This window comes from Coccinella septempunctata, chromosome 1 (genome assembly GCF_907165205.1).
Source record: "Coccinella septempunctata chromosome 1, icCocSept1.1, whole genome shotgun sequence".
In the NCBI taxonomy this organism is placed as follows: Eukaryota; Metazoa; Arthropoda; class Insecta; order Coleoptera; family Coccinellidae; genus Coccinella; species Coccinella septempunctata.
Genome location: NC_058189.1, coordinates 32,596,470 through 32,619,393, shown reverse-complemented (window position 1 = coordinate 32,619,393; position 22,924 = coordinate 32,596,470). Strand labels below are relative to the sequence as shown.

The 22,924-nt window shown below is 37.0% G+C and overlaps 1 protein-coding gene across 1 annotated transcript in view; it reads left to right on the top strand.

Annotated features, from left to right (window-relative positions):
* The window catches only part of LOC123317067 (phospholipid phosphatase 6), a 28,150-nt gene extending 14,108 nt beyond the window's left edge, over positions 1-14,042 (top strand). Inside the window, exon 5 of the mRNA XM_044903430.1 lies at positions 13,489-14,042. Coding sequence (XP_044759365.1) covers positions 13,489-13,889 — 401 coding nt within the window. The 3' untranslated portion in view covers positions 13,890-14,042. The remainder of the gene's footprint in view (positions 1-13,488) is intronic.
* The last annotated feature ends 8,882 nt before the right edge of the window (positions 14,043-22,924 follow it).

Below are 22,924 nucleotides of genomic sequence, written 5' to 3'. Positions count from 1 at the left end.
TGAAGTCACCACAGATGAAAACATTGTCAAAATTAACGAGAACTAACGAAAGCATTTGTGTAAATCGGTTTTCAAATATCTCCAAATCACCGCTTACTGATCTGTATATACAGACAATGCATGTTCGACCATAAGAAGCGCCACAACACTCAAAATTAAACTCCTCGCACAAAAGCTCCAAGTATGAGATCCTGGAACATTCAGTTTCAATAGTTGATCTAACAAAAATCACACTACCACCGTGGATGTGATCCCTCCTACAGTATTCAGCCACTCGGGTGTAACCGCTCAAATTAAAACAATCTCTATCGTGCATTTCAGTGATCCAATGTTCCGTAAGACAAACAAAATCTGGGAAATCATTTCTGAGTAACAAAACGTCAATTAATGGGTACTTATTAGAGATACATTGAGTATTAAGATGCAAAACTTTCAGTGAATTAGGTTTACTTGCGTGGAGTGAACTCGCCTCAACAGAAGAGCCCAAATCAATCTGACGACCCTGTCCTGTGGGGATTCCCACGGGCGCCTCTTCGTCCAGGAAAAAAGTACCTCTTGACAAGCATTCCAGACGGCCAAAAATCTGCATTGTATAAGACATTCTCAAGAGAAGGATCAGCTCCTATTCTGAAGCTGGAATTTGGTCCCTTAGTATCAAGTTTGACGATATCAAAAGTATATTCTGGTGTCTTAGAATTGAGGTAGTTGCGGACATCGTCAACGGTAGTGCCAGCCTTGCATCTTCCGACATAGAGCCATATATTTCGCGGAGTGGCCGCAAAACCATCGGAAGTCTGGACACTGCCATTCCCAAAAATTACATTTCCCTTACCGGATGCCTTCGCTGGCTTTCGTACCCTGGATTTCTCAGATTTTCCCCCAGCATCCGAAGTCGGTGGTCGAGGAGACGACAGCAACACCGCATTAGTCATCATTCTGGTGGATGTGGGATCCGAAGATGAATTCTTATCAGCTTCCCTACGGTCCAGATGAACTGTGTCATGATTAACTTCAGCCATATGCAGTGCCAACAATCGCTCGTTTTTATTCTGCAGATCGTCGATTTTCGTTTCCAAAATACGAATGTGAGATCTTAACTCAGCTGTGGCTGTGTTTATTTTTTCTTCAATAAAATCCTTCAGAGCAGATATCACTGAACTAAGATGAGAGTCCTCGCTATCGTTTTGGCCTTTTAGGCGCAAATTGTATGAGGTTTTCGACATATTCTTTAAAAGAAATCGTTAGGCACACATGCACAACCGCTCGCTTCGACGTTCGAATTCTTTTATTCAGTTCTTGAACCCTTTTGTTCCATCTGCTTGTTCTTAGATCTTTCAGGGCATTTTTCAGAACTTGGCTATGTCGGTTGAGGTTCCTTCTATTTAGATCATTTTTGTTCATCCTATATATTCTTCTGTGTCTTCGATTTTCTTGTATAAGATCTTTTACTTCTTTAGGCGTATCGCCATGCGGATGACTTGGTGCTGGTCTCTTCACTCTTCTCGTGCTTTTTTCGTAAGCTTTCAATATAATCTCTTCCAGTTTATCAACCGCACATTCCAGATCGTCTGGAGTGCTTATTGTTGGAATTTCTGTTATTTCCGATTGTATTAAATGGCTGTATTTAGTCCAATTGGTATATTCTCTTATTTCCAGCAGTTTTTCTCTTGGTTCTTCTCCAATTGTCAATTCCACGGGATTGTGGTTTGAGGTTCAATCTTCCAAAGTTTCAATCGAGAATTCTTGAATTATATTTTTCAATATCGCGATATCTATTACATCTGGTATTCTCTTCCCAAAAGCAAGATATGTCGGTAGCTCTGGTCCAATAACTAAGGCATTTTGTTTTTCGGCGAAATCCTTGAGTTTTTTGCCATTTCTATTCTCTGTTATGCTATTCCATAATGGGGATTTACAGTTGAAATCTCCGATGGAGATTTTCGGGTTTGATCCTTCCAACATGTTGTATGTCTCTTCTTCCAATAGATTGTTTTGTGGTGGCTTATACGCCGAGGTTATTTCGACTCTTTGCCGATTTAATTCGGCAACAATCGTCACTTTTTCTGTTTTTCCTTGTGTTTCGTCGGATCTACTTTTAAAGTAGTGTTTCAGATCTGTTCTCACCAATATTGCTACTCCTCCTCCGGTGTTTGTAATTCTGTCACATCTATATGTTTCATACTTCATGAAATTCAGTCTTCTGTTCCGGTTTATTCTTGTTTCCTGTAGGGCTATAATATCAGGTTGTCTTTCTGATATTATTTGTTTTATCTAGGCTTTCCGAGTGTTGATCCCGTTTATGTTCCACGAGATTATCTTGAGGGATTTCTTCCTAATATCCGTAAGGTCCATTAATTCAGTTTACTGAATAATGCTTGGAGTTTTTTCTCCATTTCCCTCTCAATTTTCAACATTATCTTGTTGAAAATTTTTTCCGTGAAGATATCTAAATCATCGGCTGATTCAGATATCGTTTTCTTCTCCTGTTGACTGTTCACAGCCTGTTTCATTGTAAGCTTTTTCTATCCTTCTTTTTTCTGGACGGGTTTTGGAGTCTCCCTGTTCTTTTCCTGCTCTGTAGGTTGGGTCTTCGCTACTTCCTGAATTTTTTGTTCAGAAGTTGTTGTTTTTGTTACCTTCTTTTTCTGTTCAGCTGATTTTCGGGAATTTTTCTTTCTGGTCACCAACTTGAACTCGCTACATCCTTTGTAGCTAGCTGGATGGCCCTCTTCTCCACATAAGACGCATGTGGCATTTCTCTCTTCACCTTTTCTGGTGAGTGTGCAGTCATTGCTGCTATGACTTCCTGAGCACTTCAAGCATCTCCACGGGAAGGAGCATTTGTTTTGTGCATGTCCGTACCTTTGGCACCTAAAGCACTGGCTTGGACTTTCAGGCCTCTTTTTATGTTCAACCACAATACAGAGGTGATAGAGTCGCTTCACTTCGAAGATTTCCTTTTTCTGGGTTTTAACCAGGTAGAGAGGTATTGGCTTCTTTGTCTTGTTCGATGTAATTCTGGACACCTCAGCGTCTGATATTCCCTGGAATATCAGGTCGTCCTTAATCAACGCAAGATCAGCGTCGATTGGTAAATGCCTAATAACGCCTTCGCTGAACTCTTCAGCATCGGTCGCTTCCATGTAGGAACCCTCATTATCTGAGGTTTCCGACATGGTTTTATAATCAAAAATCTCAAAATATCAAACAATTTGAAAATAATAAAATATTCAGAAATCTTCACTGAAATAGTCTTATATAAAACTATGGTATAAAGCCGAATGTTTTATACGCTATGATAAAAATCAGAAAAGAGATACGAAAAATAAGCTCACCTGATGTTTTCTGCAATACCAACGAGAAAAAAAAAATCCTCTGGACACTTAGGATGAACACCAACGTTGAAAATTTTAACGAATTAAAATTCCGATAACAAATATAGAACCTACACAAACTTCACAGACGGAATCAAATATTCCGTAGCTTTGTTAGTGGGCACTTTCACTCCGACTTTCTCTTCCGCTTTCTCTTTTATAGCACTAGGAGCACTTTAGCACGTCCTCTTTTGTCAAGATTTCACTCGAGACTGGGGATGCTCAAGTACAGGGTTTATATACTTATACAACGGAATACCACCTATAGCAGATTGCGTAGCAAAAAAAAATAAATTTTGTGGTTTTGTACTTCGCAATTGCTTGTGGCATCAACGAAAAGAATTTCTTAGGCTGGTATCAATGAAGTTATTGCGCGTTTCATTATGGAAGTGCATAAAGATAGGAAACTTTACTGTTTCGAATTTTCTTCCAATTTCTTGAACATTTCCGAACCTGTTCTCTCACAATAATTATTTTTGAATTGTTTCACCCACAAATTTTGAAAATTTTTATTGGAAAATAATGACTATCCGCTGAAAACGTATTATGTATATTCTTCTCTCCATTCTTCCATTTTTTTGAAGCAGAAACTATGATACGCTGAAGACACCGAGTGACCTCTTTCAAAATATTGTAATATTTCTTGCTAAGTGCTTTCGGCTATAAGACGTCGAATGAGTGCAGCAGCGCTAAGGATAGTGCGATTGTATTCTTTTAAAAACTAGATTATACAGGGCCAATCTTGTGTCAGGGAGATTTGGCTCTTGATTTAGTTTTCGGTATGCATGACAAAATAATAGTCATCGTCGCAGGACAAGATAAGTCCCTTGAAACATGAGCGATAGTGGTATACCCGTTTAAAAGTATGCTTTCTGGCTTTTTCAAGAGGTGTTCTAATAGTTCTTGTTACTGACCACGTTAACTTTTGATGCATTCATAAGCTTGGCCACCCACTTCTGAAATGAATTAAAGATAAACATCCTCATAACCTGCGAGACGATTGAATTGTGCATTTGTTTTCCGTTGAAAGAGCAAAGTAAAAATCGATAGCAGCTTATGAAAAATATGAAGTTAGTTTATAGTATACACCAAGTAAAGAGCAGTTGAAAAAAGAATCACTGAACCTAACGTTTTGAATGATTTGAAGAGTTATAAAGTTCAATAGCTATACCATAATAGGTATGATATCAAAAAAACGCAATTGAATTTTAATAGTTATTTAATCAACAAGGTTATTAATAAAAGCGATTAATGATTGAGATATTTTAACGTGTGAGCGAAGCGATCACGTTAATGTTCGAGATCATTAATCGCTCAATTAATAAACGAGTTGATTACAAGATTTTTCCGTCGAACACATTTCGAATTTAATGTGAAATCTTGATTGCAAAAATTTTCTATCGATACCTAGTCAAATTTGACACCTTATAAATTTTCTATGCTCATATCGGAATGTTGATATTTATGCGGCCGATCGAACAAGTCGAGAAGTCCATAGAGAACATATTCGAGTTGTGACATTTTGAGTAAATCACATTGATATCAGTCCCTATTATATCTGTTAAAGAATGTGTGGGGCTGGTGGAAGCTGGAACCATCATAATTTTTCTGCGACCTCCACAATTCATCTCTTCTCAATTCACCCGCTAGGTACTACGAAAATCAATGCTACATAAAAATGATATAATTATTTGGGAAGCTGCTGAATACTTCTATGTTCGATTACCCATGACAATAATGCATTAATAGGAAATTGATCAATAAAAGGGTTTATTAACAGCTAATTTCGTGTACGTTAAACAGTACTATTATTAAGAGGTCGGCGGAAAAAAGAATTTATTATATTATAGGCCTTAAATATTTCCCTGAAAATGAAGACTACCGACTAGTTCACTGGTAGAAGTATATATCCGAGAAACAAAAAGTTCAGGGAACATGCCATTTGAGAGTGTCTATGAGTAGATAATATGGTACTTATTTTCCTTCGAAAAATGGTTCATCCCAGTACAACATGAAAAAGGCACACTCTGCGTAATTTCCCCTAATTTTGAACCGTGCATATTGAAATAATACAAGACACTTCCAGAGCAAAATTTCGGAATCTTTATTTTAGAGGTTATAACGCACGGTTTATTGGTAATAAAAGAAGACTACTTGAAAACGCTAACCTCAATTTCCTCATGTGTGCTTAATTTCAACCTAACCAACTCGTTGTTAGATAGACTTTTCTGATGATACCGCGTTATTGGTATTGGTAATCCTCTACTTAAAAATTGACTTGAACGTCCTTCAACCATAAATTTAAGAAAAACAATGTACCTGCCATTCAGTTCTAATAAATCTAGGACTCCAACATTTGACTCCATTGAAATTGTAACGATGGGTGAATAGCATTCCATATTACCTGAGAAATGGAATGAACATATACAATTTGTGTGTAAAAGATTGAGGGTGATTCTTTATAGGTTCGAAGATCAGAAGAGCATACTTACATTCCGACAAGTGAAGATTCTGTATCATACCCTGGTTGAAAGTCACTTGAGATATGCTGTTGCTGTTTGGGGTGGTGCCTTGAGGACGCAAGTTCGCCCACTTGAGGTTCTGCAGAGAATATTTCCAAGGATCATGCTTTCCCGGGATCTGCTATACCCGTCTCACAAGACAATTATTTCTACTTGGAGGCGGCAGATTTCGATGTCCGGCAACTTTATTACTTCAATGTCACCGTGAGGTACTACTGTGGCGCAAAACAGCTCCCCCCTCACTCTTATGAAACTCAATTCGAGATGTCAGGGTTCAAGGGACCTTTATTGTTCCTTCCTTCCATAAATGATGTTACCGATGATATAGAGATTGACATTTCGACTTCGATGTTTGCTGATCACCTTGAGCTTGTCAGATTGCAGAATACACTTGATGTTTTGCTGGAATGGTGTAGATTGAATGGGTTGTCTCTGAATGTGTCTAAATGCTTAGCGATGTCATATTACAGGGAAAAAATAAATGTGGTTTTGAATGATTATCGCTGAGAAGGTCATAGGTTGTCTCGTGTAACTGAGTACAGGGATTTGGGTGTTTTGTGCGACAGCCAGTGTTCCTTTGTGCCACATCTAAATGCCTCATTTCTACTACCAGTAAAACTTATTGGTTCATGATTCGTAGTGGAAGGCGATTTCAGAATACGTACACATTAATTGCTATCTTCAATACTTAGTTCCATTCGTAGCAGGTTAGGATATTGTAGTAGGAGCTCTTTAGCCTGCTAATAACAAAGATTCCTACGATCTTAACCACAAAAAAAATTATTACGCCCAAAAACTGACATTAACTTCAATACGAAACTCTTTAACACTATTCCATGAATAGCTTATACCCGTCTCCCTTTTGAGACCTAACTCTGGAAAATAAATCTTAATTTCCCGAACTGCCGAATCTAATCTCGGACCACCTTAGAACAAAAACCCAAATTTCTCCTCCTCCTCTCGTGGGTGGATCCCCAATTGTTCCACGACGCTCTAACCTTGCATTTTTCTGCACTAATTGAATTAACCGGTTAATACTCAAGAGCGCACTAATTCTTACAACGCCAAATTAATTATCTTCGAATATTGACTTGATATACCTATATAAGCTCTTATGGGCAAGTTATCGTATAAAGTAAACTGTTTTCCTTTTAACTAAAAAACTGCTTCATACCCGACATGAAACTCCACTACTTCAACACTTATCTTCCGGCTCGAAAAATATCATTCATACGCTCGTCAAAACCTTTATTCTCATACAATTAATTATCTGAGGCACTGAGAGCCCGAGGAGGAATTTCCTTGCCCAATATTCTATAAGCATATATATCTCGTTAATATACCTATTTATTACATCAGAATGAAACAAAATTTTTTTCCTTGTACATTCTGATACATTCCTCTATCCACCTATAATTTGGCCGGCCATTCTGAACTTGAAAAATGAGGAATAGGCGCTTCATCGTAGACTCAATAGTATATTTTGATCCTCGGAGTTGTAGTATGAACAAAAAATTATGTTAGGATATTTTAGTCATCCCTCTATGTACTTTAGCCATCAATTTCCTTGTCCGGATGTTTGGAACTCATTTATCTTCTCGAGAAGGAATCCTGAAATATTCTGAATAGAAAAAAAACCGGTTCATTTAATCGTTGAAGGTGGCGTTCTAGGGCTGTCAGAATGAAACAAAATTTTGTCTGAGTACATTCCTCTATCCAACAATTTTCTTGGTCGACCATTCTGAACTTGAAAAATGTGAAATATGCGTTTTGTCGTAGACTGAATAGTTCATTTTGATCCTCGGAGCCGGAGTATGAACAAAAAAATTATGTTAGGATATTTTAGTTTGTACTTCAGCCAGCAATTTCCTCGGCCGAACATTTTGAACTGACTTATCAACTACACAAGGAATCCTAAAAACATTCTGAATAGAAAAAAAAACAGAATATCGGTTAATTTTGATCGTTTGAGGTGAGGTTCTTGGGCTGTCGGATTGAAACAAAAAATTTTATTATTACATTCTGATACATCCCTTTATCCACCAGTTTTCTTGGGCGGTCATTCTGAACTTGAAAAACATGAGGAATATACGCTTCATCGTAATATGAAAATCAATAATGAAACCTGGGATTATAAAACATGATTTATAATCCTTGGTATGAAATGAGTCCATCCCCCCTTACATATGGCTAATTATTATTCCTTACTTACTCAAGATGTTTCATTTCTATATCTTCCTTCATAAACTAAGTCAATTCAATTGTTTACGAAAATGAACATAACCATTGAGATGTAGTTATCCTCATTTTGAACTTACTGTATATAACTGGCATGGGGAAAATTGTTGGACAATAAAAATAAGGAAGATTCGAAGTTGAATATTATTGCAGTTTTAGGTCTAACTGAAATATAAAAGTACAAATATGAGTTAGCTGATGACTGAAGTTAGGTACATGGATAGGTTACGTCAATGACAGCTGATGTGCTGATTTCGCTTGGCTGTTATGGAGATGGACCTTATCGACTTGAGTGAACGGATCGAAGTGATCTCGAATTTTTGAAAATTCAGAATTTATCTCGATTTTGGGACGGGTTGCACGGATTGTGCTACAGGATATGGAGAATGATTATCTTGCTATAAGTTTCCGTTTTCATGTTGATTCCGTGTAGAAAAGTAGGTAGGTTCTCAGAAATTATAAACCTCCTTTCGAAACTATAAGAAACGGTAACAGGCCCTAGGTGAAGCTGGCTTCGTGAAAACTCATGTTGAAAAATCTCTGAATTTCTGAAGCTTTTTTCTCGTATTTTCTATGTATTTTCCAAGTCGAGAGTAGTACGCGCCTATGTTCCGGTTATTCACCTTTCTTTTTGCATTTTTCGCGGACAGGGACGTGCGGCGGTTTTCGAAGAAACAGAGAATTCCCGAACCCCAAACTCACCTGATTTTCCCCTCTTACCTCTCCCACTCGGTGCTTACGAAATTAGTAGTACGAGAGAATTTGGAGACCAATTTACAGTTGTCATAGAATCGGTGCAGAGAAGATTTTATAAATATCTAGTTTAAGGGAGGTGGCATCTATCCTCCGCCCGGTTATGATGATGTGGCGCTGCTTTGTCGGTTTGAGGCCCAGTCAATAGTTCCACAGCCGTCTATAGAGACGTCTATAGAGATCATATATCTATTATACCAATATTGATAACACGCATCTAGACTACGACAAAAAGTGAAGCCAAATCGTTGGAAGGAATCCACTTGTACGCATGCGCGTATTAGAAATTCGAAAATGACAATCAAGATATTGGTTACGCTTTGATTTTTGACATTGGATGATTGAATGAATTCAAATGATGATTTATTTCAAATTCTTGTACAAATTTTGAGAAGAATTTTATATGAGGCGAAAGTTAATGAATATTAAATTCATCGAGAATGTATCCGTTTTTTTCAACTTTCATATGAATCAACGACAAGAGATCAATCCAAATAAGTGCATAAAAACTATTCAACCAATATTATTATGATTTGTGAAATAATAAGTGGTATTTTCCATACTCAGTAAACTCAAGAGTGACATAATAACAAGTTCGTTTTATATTACTGTTTCATACCAGTTTCAATATTGCGTGTATGTGTGATCATCATACTTATCTCACCTCCATGCTTCAATAGAAGCAATAAAATAATCAATTTGGCAATAAGAATATTTATAAGATGAGAAACTGATAGATATTAGTTTCTCTAGATAGTTAGTAACTACAGTTGAGCTTTATAGAACCCCCAATCTGAGTTTATAGAGATATAGATGTCGATTTAGATATTTCACTACTTCAGTGCTGAAAAAAATCATAAATCGAACTAGAATTATTACCTCAACTGAATTTCAAGACAATAACAGACTTATCTAGATACAATGCAGATAATATACGATAGTGAACAACCTAGAAAAATGGATTCACAGTCCTACAATTTTGTTGATTCAACATCACTTTTGTTGATCTCCACACTCCGCAGGTTTTCTGTGGAAAACACACAATATTTCACTTTTGTTATGAATCTAGTGTTACAAAATGGTGAAGTTTCATGAATTTTGACTTTTAATTATTAGAAATCAACGATGAAATACAGATTATTACGTAATACAAACCTGAGTTTGAACCTGATTCGAAACATTATCAACAAATTGATTGGTTGAGGTCGAAAATATTTGAATGGTTGTGACGTAAAATCATTTCATTCCTGTCAATTCATAAAACCATGTATCAGAAAGAGACAGAGCTAATCAGGTATTTTTATTCTTAATATTTCTGCACATGCGCAGAAGTCGATTCCGGCCACGGGCTGGCTTCAATTTTCGAACTCCCATTATCGATATAGAATATAATAGATATATGATAGAGATATAGTCGTAAAGACGGCTGTAATAGATCATAGCCTCGGAGTGGCTGCAATTTTATTTATCTATAAAATTGTGAATGGTATTGTTGTCCGGAACTGCTTGTTAGTCTAGCATTTTTGGTGCCGCACTCCGGTTCCTACTATGGAGCGGGAAGAACTAATGCCAGTTTAAGATCGCCAGTTATGTACCTATGTGCAAATTGTTCAACTCCATTGCTAACAGATGCGATATTTTTCATGATTCTCCCCGCTGTGAAGTGTCAGCATTTTCGAAAGTCATGGGCAGGATTTGATCATTGTTTGAAATTCGAACATTATTATTTCAAATTATTTATTCATGGTGGCCTCTTAGAGCAACTTTTGTGAAATTTAATTCAATGAAACGATATTTTAAAATTGTTATTTTTTCTCGTTTTCTTTTATTATTGAACCCCAACGTTGTGAGTTCAATATTTTCAAGTTAATTTTAAGTTATGAATTAAAAATCAGCATTTTTTTTCACATAGGTCTGGACCCAATGTAATAGAAATTAATTTTTGGCTTTTTTTCTTAATCACAAAAGTGCTACTTCGGTACTTGAAATTCGCTAAAAACTATTGACTATATAACTATAGGGCTTAATAATGAAAGAATACGAGAAAAAAAAGCAATTTCAAAATATAGATTAATTGAATCGAGTTTTACAAAAAGTGTTCAAAGTGGGCATCAGGAGCTCTACTAGATGCTTTACAACTTCTTATTAATAATTGCTTTATTCAAGTCTCATTTCAGTTGCTAAAAATTAAAGAAAAAGGCTTACATCAAACTCTGCCTTGACACATTGTAATAGAAATTCATTTTGCTGGAAATAGAGTGAGTTAAATCATTTCAGAATCTCATTGAAACAGGCATGTTTCCTCTTGCTTTGGCACTCAGGTAACCATATTATTTTTCACACCACGCTGGGTTGAACTTAGGAAAAAATGCCTTCATTTGGAGTCTTTCCTGCAAAACGAGTTGCGAAGGGTGTGACTTTCTTGAATTTGCGAAAATCTCCAATATCTCGAAAACCAAGGGACTTTTACATGAAATATATTTTTCTGAACCGCTATAAGGTCTTCTACCCGCAGGCACCATATTATCCATTCATTACGCCACACCCTGTATCTTTATACATGACATCGGCGATTCAATTTTATAATTTAAAGTTTTATAGACACTAAAGTTCAAGGTTTTTTTTCTGATGAAAAAACAACTAAATTGAAAAAAAAAAAGACGGGGTGACATCAAGACGTCCTTTAACTTCAATTAAAAAAAAATCAAGGCTTCAAGTAAGAAATTGAAAGCGTAAATTAGGAACTAGTGAATGCTGTTTTTGAATGGAGATTCTTGAGGTATTACTTCCCCTTAAAGCTTGATTTTCATCTAGATTACGCTATAAAATATTTAGAACAAAGTATTTTACAAAAGGGTCAGGACAGATGAATTTGTGCACAAAATGGAATCATGACCAATCTGTGATAAAATACTGCTTCATAGCAACGAAAGGTCAGGAATAATGGTCTACCCGACAAATTTCATATGGATCCAAAGAATTTTACAATCCTCACTTTCCACAGGTAGTATAGAGATGGAATGAACATTTTTTCAAAATGTAGATACATACATAATATTATGTAATTTAGTTGTATGTATTAAATATTCTGAAAAGATGCACTGTTTTATTTAAAAGGTGTATTAGCTATACATAAAACAGGAACGGTATAAAAATATAATCGGTATGAAATATAACTCGTAAGAAAATAAACAGCATAGATATAATGAGTATAAAAAAATAACCAGTATAAGTCAGCTCTCCTTTTAATAGCATCCAAACTTTTTTGTTGCCTCCTTGTCAAGTCAATTATGTGAAGCCAGAGAGTTGTCTCTGTGTGAAGCTTCTTATGCTAAAATACAGGAATTCCTTCACAAATACGAAACAAATTAACACAGTCTGTTTCCTCGGCCTCCACATCCAACAAAACAGTGGCATAATTATTCATTTCCAGTATGGAGGGTCTCTTCCCTCCATAATTGCCAGCTAAAATACTGTTCGACTTGCCCAAGTCATTGAATACTTCAATTACCATTACTAACGTAAATTTAAAACTGTTAGAGGAAGAATCACGAGGAATAACACCACCAGCAAACTTACGAGGAAAATAATGCTATTTCAATGTAGGTACGTAGATTAACTAAAACTACCATAATACAATAATATTCCAAATTATGTGTTGTCTTTACGTACACAACACCTTTGTATGTCCTCCACAATTTCATTTTGACGTCTATCTGACAGCAGTGACAGTGGATTGGAATGGCCTATTGTTTTCGATCATGTTGCTGGTAAACATTTTTTTTTTCGCTGCCGTGGTGTGTCTTTGGATCTCCGTTGGTGTTGGTGGGGCTGTGTCATGTGTTGCCCTCGGTTGTCATATTAATTTTGGACTGTTTACTTGCCCTGTTTTTTTTTTCTTCATTGCCCTTCTTTCATGTTTGTTGCTAGAGAAAATTGTTCATATGCAGTTTCTTTTTATTATGTTTTCTTCCGAATTACTGCTATAGACCTTTCTCGGTTAGTTTGTGATGTTGCGTTCTTTCTATAGCGTTTCAATGTTGTATCATGTATTGTACAGCCCAAAGGACGATTTCAAATAAATCGAAATGTCGGCATTTAGTCAAATCGAATTTCTTCGACCCAGACCTAAAAGGACCCTCTGAATGATTACGAAATACCATTTACCGTCTGTCGACATGGGTGCTGCTTACATCAAAATTGCCGTCATATGTTCTTCGACGAGCAATTGTGGAGAGACCAAAACAACGACCACCAACAAATTTAAAACAAAAAAGATTGTAATTTCAATATACGTATATCAACTGAAAGCAAAATAATATGTTCGTCCTCCACAATATTAGTTTAACGTCTATCTGACAGTCCGTTGGTTTGCCATTTACTTTCGAAGGTACTTCACAACCATCTACTGAGTTATAATTGGAGCAGTGTATTTTTCAAGTATTAAAAAAAAATTGAAGATTTCTATTACTTCGATACCATTGGCCGGATTCTGCCCCACAATAAACTTGCCCGGACCCTAAACTTACCCGGACCCTAAACTTACCATAAAAAATTCCCTCATGTAGAACGGCGAGCTTTAATGTAGTCAATTTTTGCAGGACTTCTACTTGATATTATCGTGGTTGCTGTTTGTAAAGCGTATTTCCGTAGAAGACGGCCATCCACGAACCAAGACGATGCTTTAGGACAAATGGGACCAGATGTATTCAGCTTTCCATCAGGACATTGCAGTAGGGCAGTTTTAGTTTTATTCTTTTTCACAAGATTATGGCCTGTTCCTATGATATTTGTACCACCAATGTTAGCTTGGGTTTTTAGTATATGCGCCAGTAGAATTTTAATGCAGAGACATTACTTACTGGATATTGTGGGGGGTATTTTGTTGGGATTGTTAGAAGGTGGTGTAATGGATTTTTTGTGGCTTAGTGAGGACAGCGCCAAATATGTGATGTCATACTTATCAGACGAAAAAATTGATGGAGGAGACTATCATGTATGAAACTGTGTATTTTTTCCTTTGTATGTTTCATCGACCTCCCATCGCTGTGCTTCTGTCTCTTTAGGTCTTCAAAATGGGTTCAACATTTTGTATCATCTTGTAACTAACTAACTGTAAGATGATGTACCCCTGTATTAAATAATATTCAGAGTATTTTCATTGTTTTTTTGTCTCTGCCCTTTGTTGATTCATTGTTTACAATTTGTATACAGCGTGTTTCATAGTTAAGTGTACAGAACTCAACTGCGGATAGAAGACACGCAAACTACTGCAAATAACCTATAGTTATGTCTACGATGCCTATTGTACAAGATACAGGATGATTCTTTCATTTGGTCCGTATTTTCTATTCTATAAGCCATAACTTCGGAACCACTCTGTATATGCCATTCAATTTTTAGGAGAATGTTGTGAGTGGATATCCCCATCGATTGGCTTAACAGCGAAACCTAAAATTCAGGACCGGCGCGGCAAAATTCTATTGAATTAAAATATGGCCATAAAACACCCTGTATATCGGAATTCATGAAAATGGACGAATGATTTGGAGAGTACAGAAAAAACTGCATAAAATCAAAGTTATTTCACAATTTCTCATTCCGTTTTAATACGTAGGTACTTCATTGTCAGAAACAATGTGACATGTAGTGGAAAGAAATTTAAGTAGGAGTTTTGTCCACTTAATTGTAAAACCTTTTTTTATACCTTTTTATTCACTCATAGCATTATTAATTAACGAATAAATTATAAATAAAACATGCGTATTCAGGTTAATTTTTATTGAATATTTGATTGTGCCTATTATGTGACGTATATGTGCGTCGTATTGTGACTGAAAAGAGAAATAACTAATTTAAATGAAAATATCCAAACGAGCTGCCTTTCCATGCATGCATGCATGCATGCATGCATTTGTCCTCCATTCTACTCAATGCATTTACCACCTTTTCTCATATTATAATATTTTGTAAAGCTTTTTTCAAAATAATTGTATTTTTCCTTAATTCTCTGCATGCATATGTATATTCGTCATGTTGTGGAGTGAACGTGTGTTCTTTAACACTATATGATTGAATGAGGAACTATCAGTGAATTATTGATAAAAATTTAGATCAAATTGTACAGGGTGAAATTTTGTTGTTCGTGTCGCAAATATTTGATTGAAGGAACTTGAATAATAATTGATAAAACTGAGAGATTGTTTATACAGGGTGACTCATAACTATTGGGACATGGCTAAGGGAAGATTGTTGGACCAAAATATGGCGATATGATCCAATAAACCTCAATAAAATATTGCTGTGGAAAAAGATAGTGGGCGCTGAAGTTGAATTTTTTTTTCGTTTTTTGCTAATAATTTCCATGTATATTTTTTCATCCGTTTTCAAGAAGAACACAATTGAACAGTTCAGAGCATCGGAAGGGGATTTAAAGTAACGATTTATTTCGACGATAAAGCATAGGTTTGTTCGTAGAGTGGTTCACAACGGTTGTGAACTGTACAGAGCGAGCGCAATTCCATTTTAGGGTAGCGAAAATCCATTTGCGCTTGCTCTGTACGGTTCACAACCGTTGTGAACCACACTACGAACAGGCCTCATAATTAAAAACAATGTAACATGAAAAGAATAAACTTAAATTGAATATTCTACGTCTGTCATTATATATGAATAAATTATTAATCAAATGAGATATGTTTCGTGAAATGGATACATTTATATATTTCAAGCGCTTGTAGAAAAAATATTGTTCCTAACTCTTGCGGAAAGTGTCTTGCCCGCACTTGATAGGAAAATAACTATTTTGAAAGATAAAATAGTTCGGCTGGAGCGAAAAACTAGGGAAAATAACATTGTTTCTTTCGGGTGTCAGCATCTAATGAAAGTAACTTCGTATTTCATTTGTAGTGAACTGAAGAACCTGGTGGGATTGGTGGGGTGGAAATTAATCGTAGAGATATAAATAGTTTTCATTGCCTGGGTAAAGGATCGAATCGACCAGTGAAAGTTGAATTTGTTAATGAAGAATGATAACGCCTTAACGGCAATGAATAAAATAATGGGGATAAATTCAGATGCATACCACCCGACGATATGAATATCGACAAGTCTTACGATCTGAATTGAGCTAGCCAATTTGCCATCGTCAAGGCCCCAAATGGAGTAGGCTTCACCGAAGAAAAGCAGATGCTGACCATGGTTTCGGCCTCATTTGGCCTCATCAGAGCAACATAGCATTTTTGCACGGTGGAGAACGTTTGGAATTGATGGAACTTTATTCAATGTTGTCATGTTCTACTGGGTATTATTTAACCAGAGCGCCATCCAACATGAAACGGTATCCGATTCAATCCCCTCCAGATAGAAACCAAGACGAAGACAATAGCATATGTCCCATATTTTCCCTAATTCAGTACGCCGATTCGCTTTTATATATATTCTTTTGAATGTCAGCAATACATTTTTTGTTATCAAACAATATAGCATATGTATGAGTTTTAGCAAAGGTTAGTGTAACGGGGTACCATACAATTTAGAGTATGATACAAGAGCTTAGGGAAAAACCTCAGTAAAAAAACCCTGTCTCCCCGTGAGAAGTGTAGTGATGACAAATTTGTTTACAGAATAAGCTTTAAATACTGAAGGGCTTCCTTTCCATTGACATAAAAATTTCTTTATCCTCTTTCCATTCCGAAATAATATCTGAAACAAAGAAACAGAGCAGAAAACGAGAAAAAAGGCGAATAATAAAGCCTTCATCCAATCTTATTTCAAGACTTGATGATGACTGAAGAAAAAAAAAATAATCATAGGTACATAACTTGTTTTTCAATTGCATTGGGAGGAATATCATCTCTGCGTCAAAAATCTTCTGCTGATCTTGGTGGAGGATCACCCTCGTCGTTAGAAATGCCTTCAGTTCGCTTTTGCGAACGTCGGACGCATGAAGAATTGAGACATATGCTATTGTTTTCGTCTAGGTTTCTATCTGGAGGGGATTGAATCGGATACCGTTTCATGTTGGATGGCGCTCAGGGTAAATAATACCCAGTAGAACATGACAACATTAAATAAAGTTCCATCAATTCCAAACGTTCTCCACCATGGAAAAATGCTATGTTGCTCTGACGAGGCCAAATGAGGCCGAAACCATGGTCAGCATCTGCTTTTCTTCAGTGGAGCGTACTCCATTTGGGGCCTTGACGATGGCAAATTGGCTAGCTCAATTCAGATCGTAACACTTGTCGATATTCATATCGTCTGGTGGTATGCATCTGAATTTATCCTCATTGTTGAATTTGTTTTTCATCTAAAAAAGGTTGAATTAATCAGGAAAGGTAAAAAATTGAAAGGAAGTGGTGTTGCTATCAGAGACGATTTGACGTAACTACAACGGAGCAAATATCGGATGCTGAGAGAGATATTTGATTGAGGAAAGAAAGAAGGGCGAGAGTTGTTATATCAGGGGCAATAAACTTGTTGTTAACAATAGAAAATATACTCTCCAGGAATTGGAACAGGCCCGAAAACCACCCACTACCCGCTGATCCAACAGTAATCCGGCTACCCCTACTCAGTCGCTCATAATGCATCCCGAAGACGCTGAAAAACGCGTTCAAGTCCAATCACCTAAAAGTGTTGAGGAGGTTTCAGTGGACCGTCAATCAAGAAATAGACCAGTATCTGGTGAGAACGCCGGAAGAACTGCGAAACCGGCAAAATATACGAGATTGCGCTCGAACTCTCAGAGAAAGGATTTGAATTAGTTACCATATTCATCTCACCGTTTTGTTCTTTGTGTGATTTTTGTTGGGTTTTTTCTCTTTTTTTGTTGCATTGTGATAACATAGCCATGTTCTTTTTTCTGTACTTTTTGAATGAAAAATGGATCCATTCATTAGGGAATATAGGAACGAACCAATTTTAGAGAATATCGTTCCTGATATAGGTGATTTTTCACCACGTTAACCAACAACACTGGTATCCTACAACTCAACATCAGACGTGTTATGAAAAATATGGATGAGTTAATTTTGTTTTTGAATAGGCTATTCCCCACTTTATATAATGAGAGGTTACTCTAGTCAGAGGAGGCCGGGCCTTCCCTCATTTTACAGCCTTAAACATGTAATTTCACTGGAATATTTTCATTTAGATCAATAGAATATTCATATTCTTGGAAATATTTGTGAAATTCTCCATGTTAAATCATAACTTAGAAGATAACGCACCGCACTGCATTCATGCGATGCTATAATGGAAAATTTCAAACTTATCACTTATCCTGATGTACAGGGTGGGCAAAATTCGTTGTCCACTGGGGGGATCTCGAGACCTATAGCAGCTAGAAGAAAACGGATGACACATTCTCGAGCTCTTTTTTCTGACTAATCCAAATCTGAAAACAGAATCGGCCTATCATTTTTAGATTTCGAGTTATAAACAAAAATTGAGATTTTGACGATTCCTAAAAGTTACCATAATTTTTTTGTCTTTGAAGTAACAGATCTGAAACTTGAACCTTCTCAGGCACTTTCATACGTAGAATGTACTGACAAAAGATTTTTTTCCAATTCAAAAATAACGAATTCAATAAAAGTTTGCATTTAAAAAATGAAAGTTCACCTAATGATTAGAAATAAAAAAAAATATTTTGAGCTCATCAGTGGATTCTACGTAAAAAAGTGCCTGTAGAAGATTCAAGTTTCAGATTTGTAACTGCAAAGACAAAAAAGTTATGAGAACTTTAGGAAATTGTCAAAATCAAAAACGAAGTATCGTAGGAGGATGCGGTTTTCACCATTCTTTGTTTCTCCGAAAAAGAGCTCGGAAATGTGTCATCCGTTTTCTTCTAGCTGCTATAGTTCTCGAGATCTCCTCAGTAGAAAACGAATTTTGCCCACCCTGTACAGAGCAGGGACCAATCTGAAGCCGAACTTAAAACCACGTGACGGAGGCAAGCTTCCGGTCCAATCACGATAAAATGATTGTTGGATTCTGATTTTTTCGTTGCGCCGGTGAACCACGATCGGCTGTTCCTTTCACATGCATCATGCATTATTCCTCAGTAATCTAGCTCTAGTGTTTTCATCTGAGTATGCGCGTACGGTTTGTGGTTTTATGGGTGTTACGTGTTGTGCAATGGGCTATTCAGATAGGTACCTATTCATATTTCGTAAAGAAAAATGGAAACTCAAACTGTGGCCATTAGTAATTAGAATAATGTTAATAGGGAACTCAGAGAAAGAGACGATATTGTTAATTTTATTCTCATTTAATATTTCGGCAGAATCCTACGATGGCAAACTTTTTAAAACTAAAACTATAAAAACACCTCAGTCTGCTATGTAAAGTTTAGTTGTCAATTCCAAACATAATCGTCCCTTTTGCGTACATTTGTGCAATGAATTCGAATAACTGGCAGGAAGTACAGTTCGTAATGAACTTTTTTGTTTGTTTTGTTTCTCTTTTTCCAATGATTCAGAAAATAAACAGAATAAAAGAACATGAGAAAATATTGTGTTGTCAAAATTAGGGTATTCTGATTTTAAAAATGTACTATTTTATTGAAAAACATAGAATTTGAACTGTATGACTTCGATTGCATCGATTTTCTCAAGGAGTTTGTTCCGTTTGATTTAAATTTAACGCCATCCTATCAGGAGTTTATCAAACTCGAATTTTGGACACTCTGTGATTTTGCTGTCAGAGGTTAATACTGGATCGAAAATATAATGGATAAAAAAAATTCACTATTGTGAAACTATTGTTAATTAGAAAATGAGCAATAATTTCAGTCAGTTAGAATATCCAGGCAAAAATAACTCTCATCACCTCTACGCTGGTTCTTGCTGAACGATAAATTGAAAAAAATATAAGTAGTCATTGACCGAAAATATTCAAATCCATTGCTCATGAAAATCTTAGCCTCCTCGACTCACAAAAGACTACAACCGCCACTGGGTTACTCAACAAGAATGATGGGGTCATAGTATATATTCGAGATGAATGAGATGATATCAAGTTTTCACATGAAATAAAAAATTCTAGGTGATATAAGTTTTAGAAGTCTCAGTGATGATTGAATACAGAAACATAATTCTGACGTCGATTTACAACGATACCTTCAATCGGTGGGAAGAAATGACACGCATATTATGACATATAATATGCATGTCATATAAACATTGATTTGCTGTCGAGTTTAGATTCATCATCATCATCATCATTGCTGTATCCCGTTACCGGAAATGAATCTACAAAAAAAAGAAAGAAAAAATTGCGGACAGACTTGTAATTTCTTAGTGCTAGTTGCGACTGTGTGCCCTTCTATGACTAAAGAGACCCAACCGTGATCTGCAGATCCTTCCACACTCAGGGCATGGATAGTCACCAACCAGATCTGGCCGCCGCTGTATCCTTCTCGATTCTTCACTATAAGTGTGTACCAAAGACCTCCACTGTGACCTGTCTAACGCTAGTTGTTCCCAGTTATGATTGGCATTGACTAATTTTAGGGATTTATGTAGTGTATCCTTAAACCGCTGATACTGGCCTCCTGGTTTCCGGGCTCCCTCAGTGAATTCGCCATATAGAGCTATTTTGGGGAGTCTTGTGTCTTGCATCCTCAGAATGTGGCCGCTCTATCTGAGTCGGGCCCTCGTTACTTGAGTCTCAATTGTTGTACAACTCGCGCGTTGCAAGACTTCTGCATTCGAAACTTTGTGGAACTATCTGATGTGCATTATCTGTCTTAGATGACGTTGTTGCGTTTGTTCAAGCTGTTTAATATGTCGCCTGTAGGGCGTCCAGCTTTCGCTTCCGTAAAGAAGCGTTGGGAGGACCACTGCTTTGTAAACAGCTGTCTTGGTCTTCAGATTGAGGTCGTGATCTTGAAACACTCTGTACTTTAGCTTTCAGAATGCCCGTGATGCCGAATTGATACGGTTTTGTATTTCCGTGTCTAGATTAGCCCTAGTATTTATGAAGCTTCCCAAGTATTTGAACTGATCGACTTGTTCTAGAGTTTCATTCTCCAGGCTGATATCTGTTTGAAGGCTTTCTGGCGGACTTACCAGGATTTTGGTCTTGTCAATATTGAGTCTAAGGCCTAAAGCTTCGTATATATGTTTATAGGTGTCCATCATTATCTGTAGATCCTCTGAGCTGCTAGCGATGAGTGAAAAGTCGTCTGCATATTGAAGTTCCGTGATAAACTTGGTACAGGTTTTTGCTCTGAGGCGCTTCAGGTTAAATAGGCCTCCATCAAATCTGAATCTTATCCCAACACCTCTTACGGGCATGCTCATGTCAGCAATTATCGATACAGCTATGGCGAAAATATTGAACAGTAAAGGCGCTAATACGCAGCCTTGTTTTATTCCAGAGTTGGTTGAGAAATGGTCGGTTTTAGAGCCATTATGCTGTATTCTAGCGGTGTTGTTGGTATTAAGGCTTTTACACACTGCTAAGAATTTTTCGGGTACTCCACGACGTTCCATGATTTTCCATAGCGCTCTCCGATTCACCGAGTCGAATGCCTTACTTAAATCGATGAAGGCTGTATAAATCCTTGATTGTTGTTCACGGGCCTTTTTTTGTAGCTGTCGCAGTGTAAAAATTAGGTCCAGCGTACCTCGATTTGGTCGCACTGGGATTCAGGTAATAGCTTTTCTAAGAGTGGAACCAGACGATTAGCCATAATCTTCGAGATAATTTTACCGGCCACATTAAGCAACGATATGCCCCTGTAATTGTTGCAATTCGTCGTATCGCCTTTGTTCTTATAGAGGTTGATAACTAAAGCGTCTCTGAAGTCTTGTGGCACATCTCCCTGTTCCCAGATCTTGCGGAATAGTATTAGGAGACTATTGACAATGTCCTCATCCAAGGCTTTGAATATCTCCGCCGGAATGCCGTCTAGACCAGGTGACTTATCATTTTTCATATTTTTAATCGCACTTATGATTTCCGACATTGAGATTTCGTCATCAAGCGATGTCATCGGACTATACGCGGGGAGCAGGTCTAAAATGGTTAAATCCGAGTCGTTATTTTGATTCAAGACCTGTGAGTAATGCTCCTTCCATCTCTCGAGAATTTTTCTATCATCAGTTAGAATAGCTCCATGAGCATCTCTTATAGGAAAGCTAGCTTTTCTGCTCGGACCGTAAACAGTTTCAATAGCTTCGAAAAAACGCCTGTAGTCATGGTTATCGGCGTAAGCTTGTATTTCCCTAGCTTTTTCTTTCCACCAGCTATCCTTGATTTTTCTTATTTCTTGACGGACCTCGCTTTTTATGTTCATGAAACTTATTTAGGCATCGCCAGGCTTGTTAATTGCGGTTTTCATCGCTTTGTGTTTTGCGTCCAAAAGGGGTGCGATATGAGTCTCGCTGTCGGCAAACCAGTCTGGGGATTTTCGGGAGCGTTCTGTGCCCAGTATTTCTTTCGCTGTATTTGTAAGGGATGACTTGAAACGGAGCCGATGAATCTCAATGTCGTCGTTATAATCCGGGGGTGTTAGGCTATCTTTGACGGCAGCTGTGAATCTTTCCTTTGTAGAAGGATTTTGTAGTTTGGAGATTTGAAGACGCTCTCTTAGATACTTTGGCTTGCGTTGGTATTTTGGGAGCATTGAGATTTTCATTCTCGAGATTACCAGCCTATGATCACTCCAGCACTCCAGATCTGCTCTGGGTTTAGTGACCAACAGCTTTTTCAGATCTTTCCTTCTCACGATCACATAGTCAAGATAGCTGTCAGAAGTTTTCTAATTTGCTCCTGATTTTTTTAATTATTTTTCAATGTTTAATAACCGTACATCTACGGGAGATGATTCCCCAACATTAGGGTCCTGTAGCGTTCCTCGAACACCTGAAGAACGATTGAATCATCACTTGGAAGACCGGACCTGTTCCAAAGGAATCTCCCGGTCAGAGAGTGGAATTATTAGAATTATTTCGTTGAATATTGAAGGAATCTCCAAAGACAAAGGCGATTATTTATCTAAATTATCGATTGATTGCGGTGCAG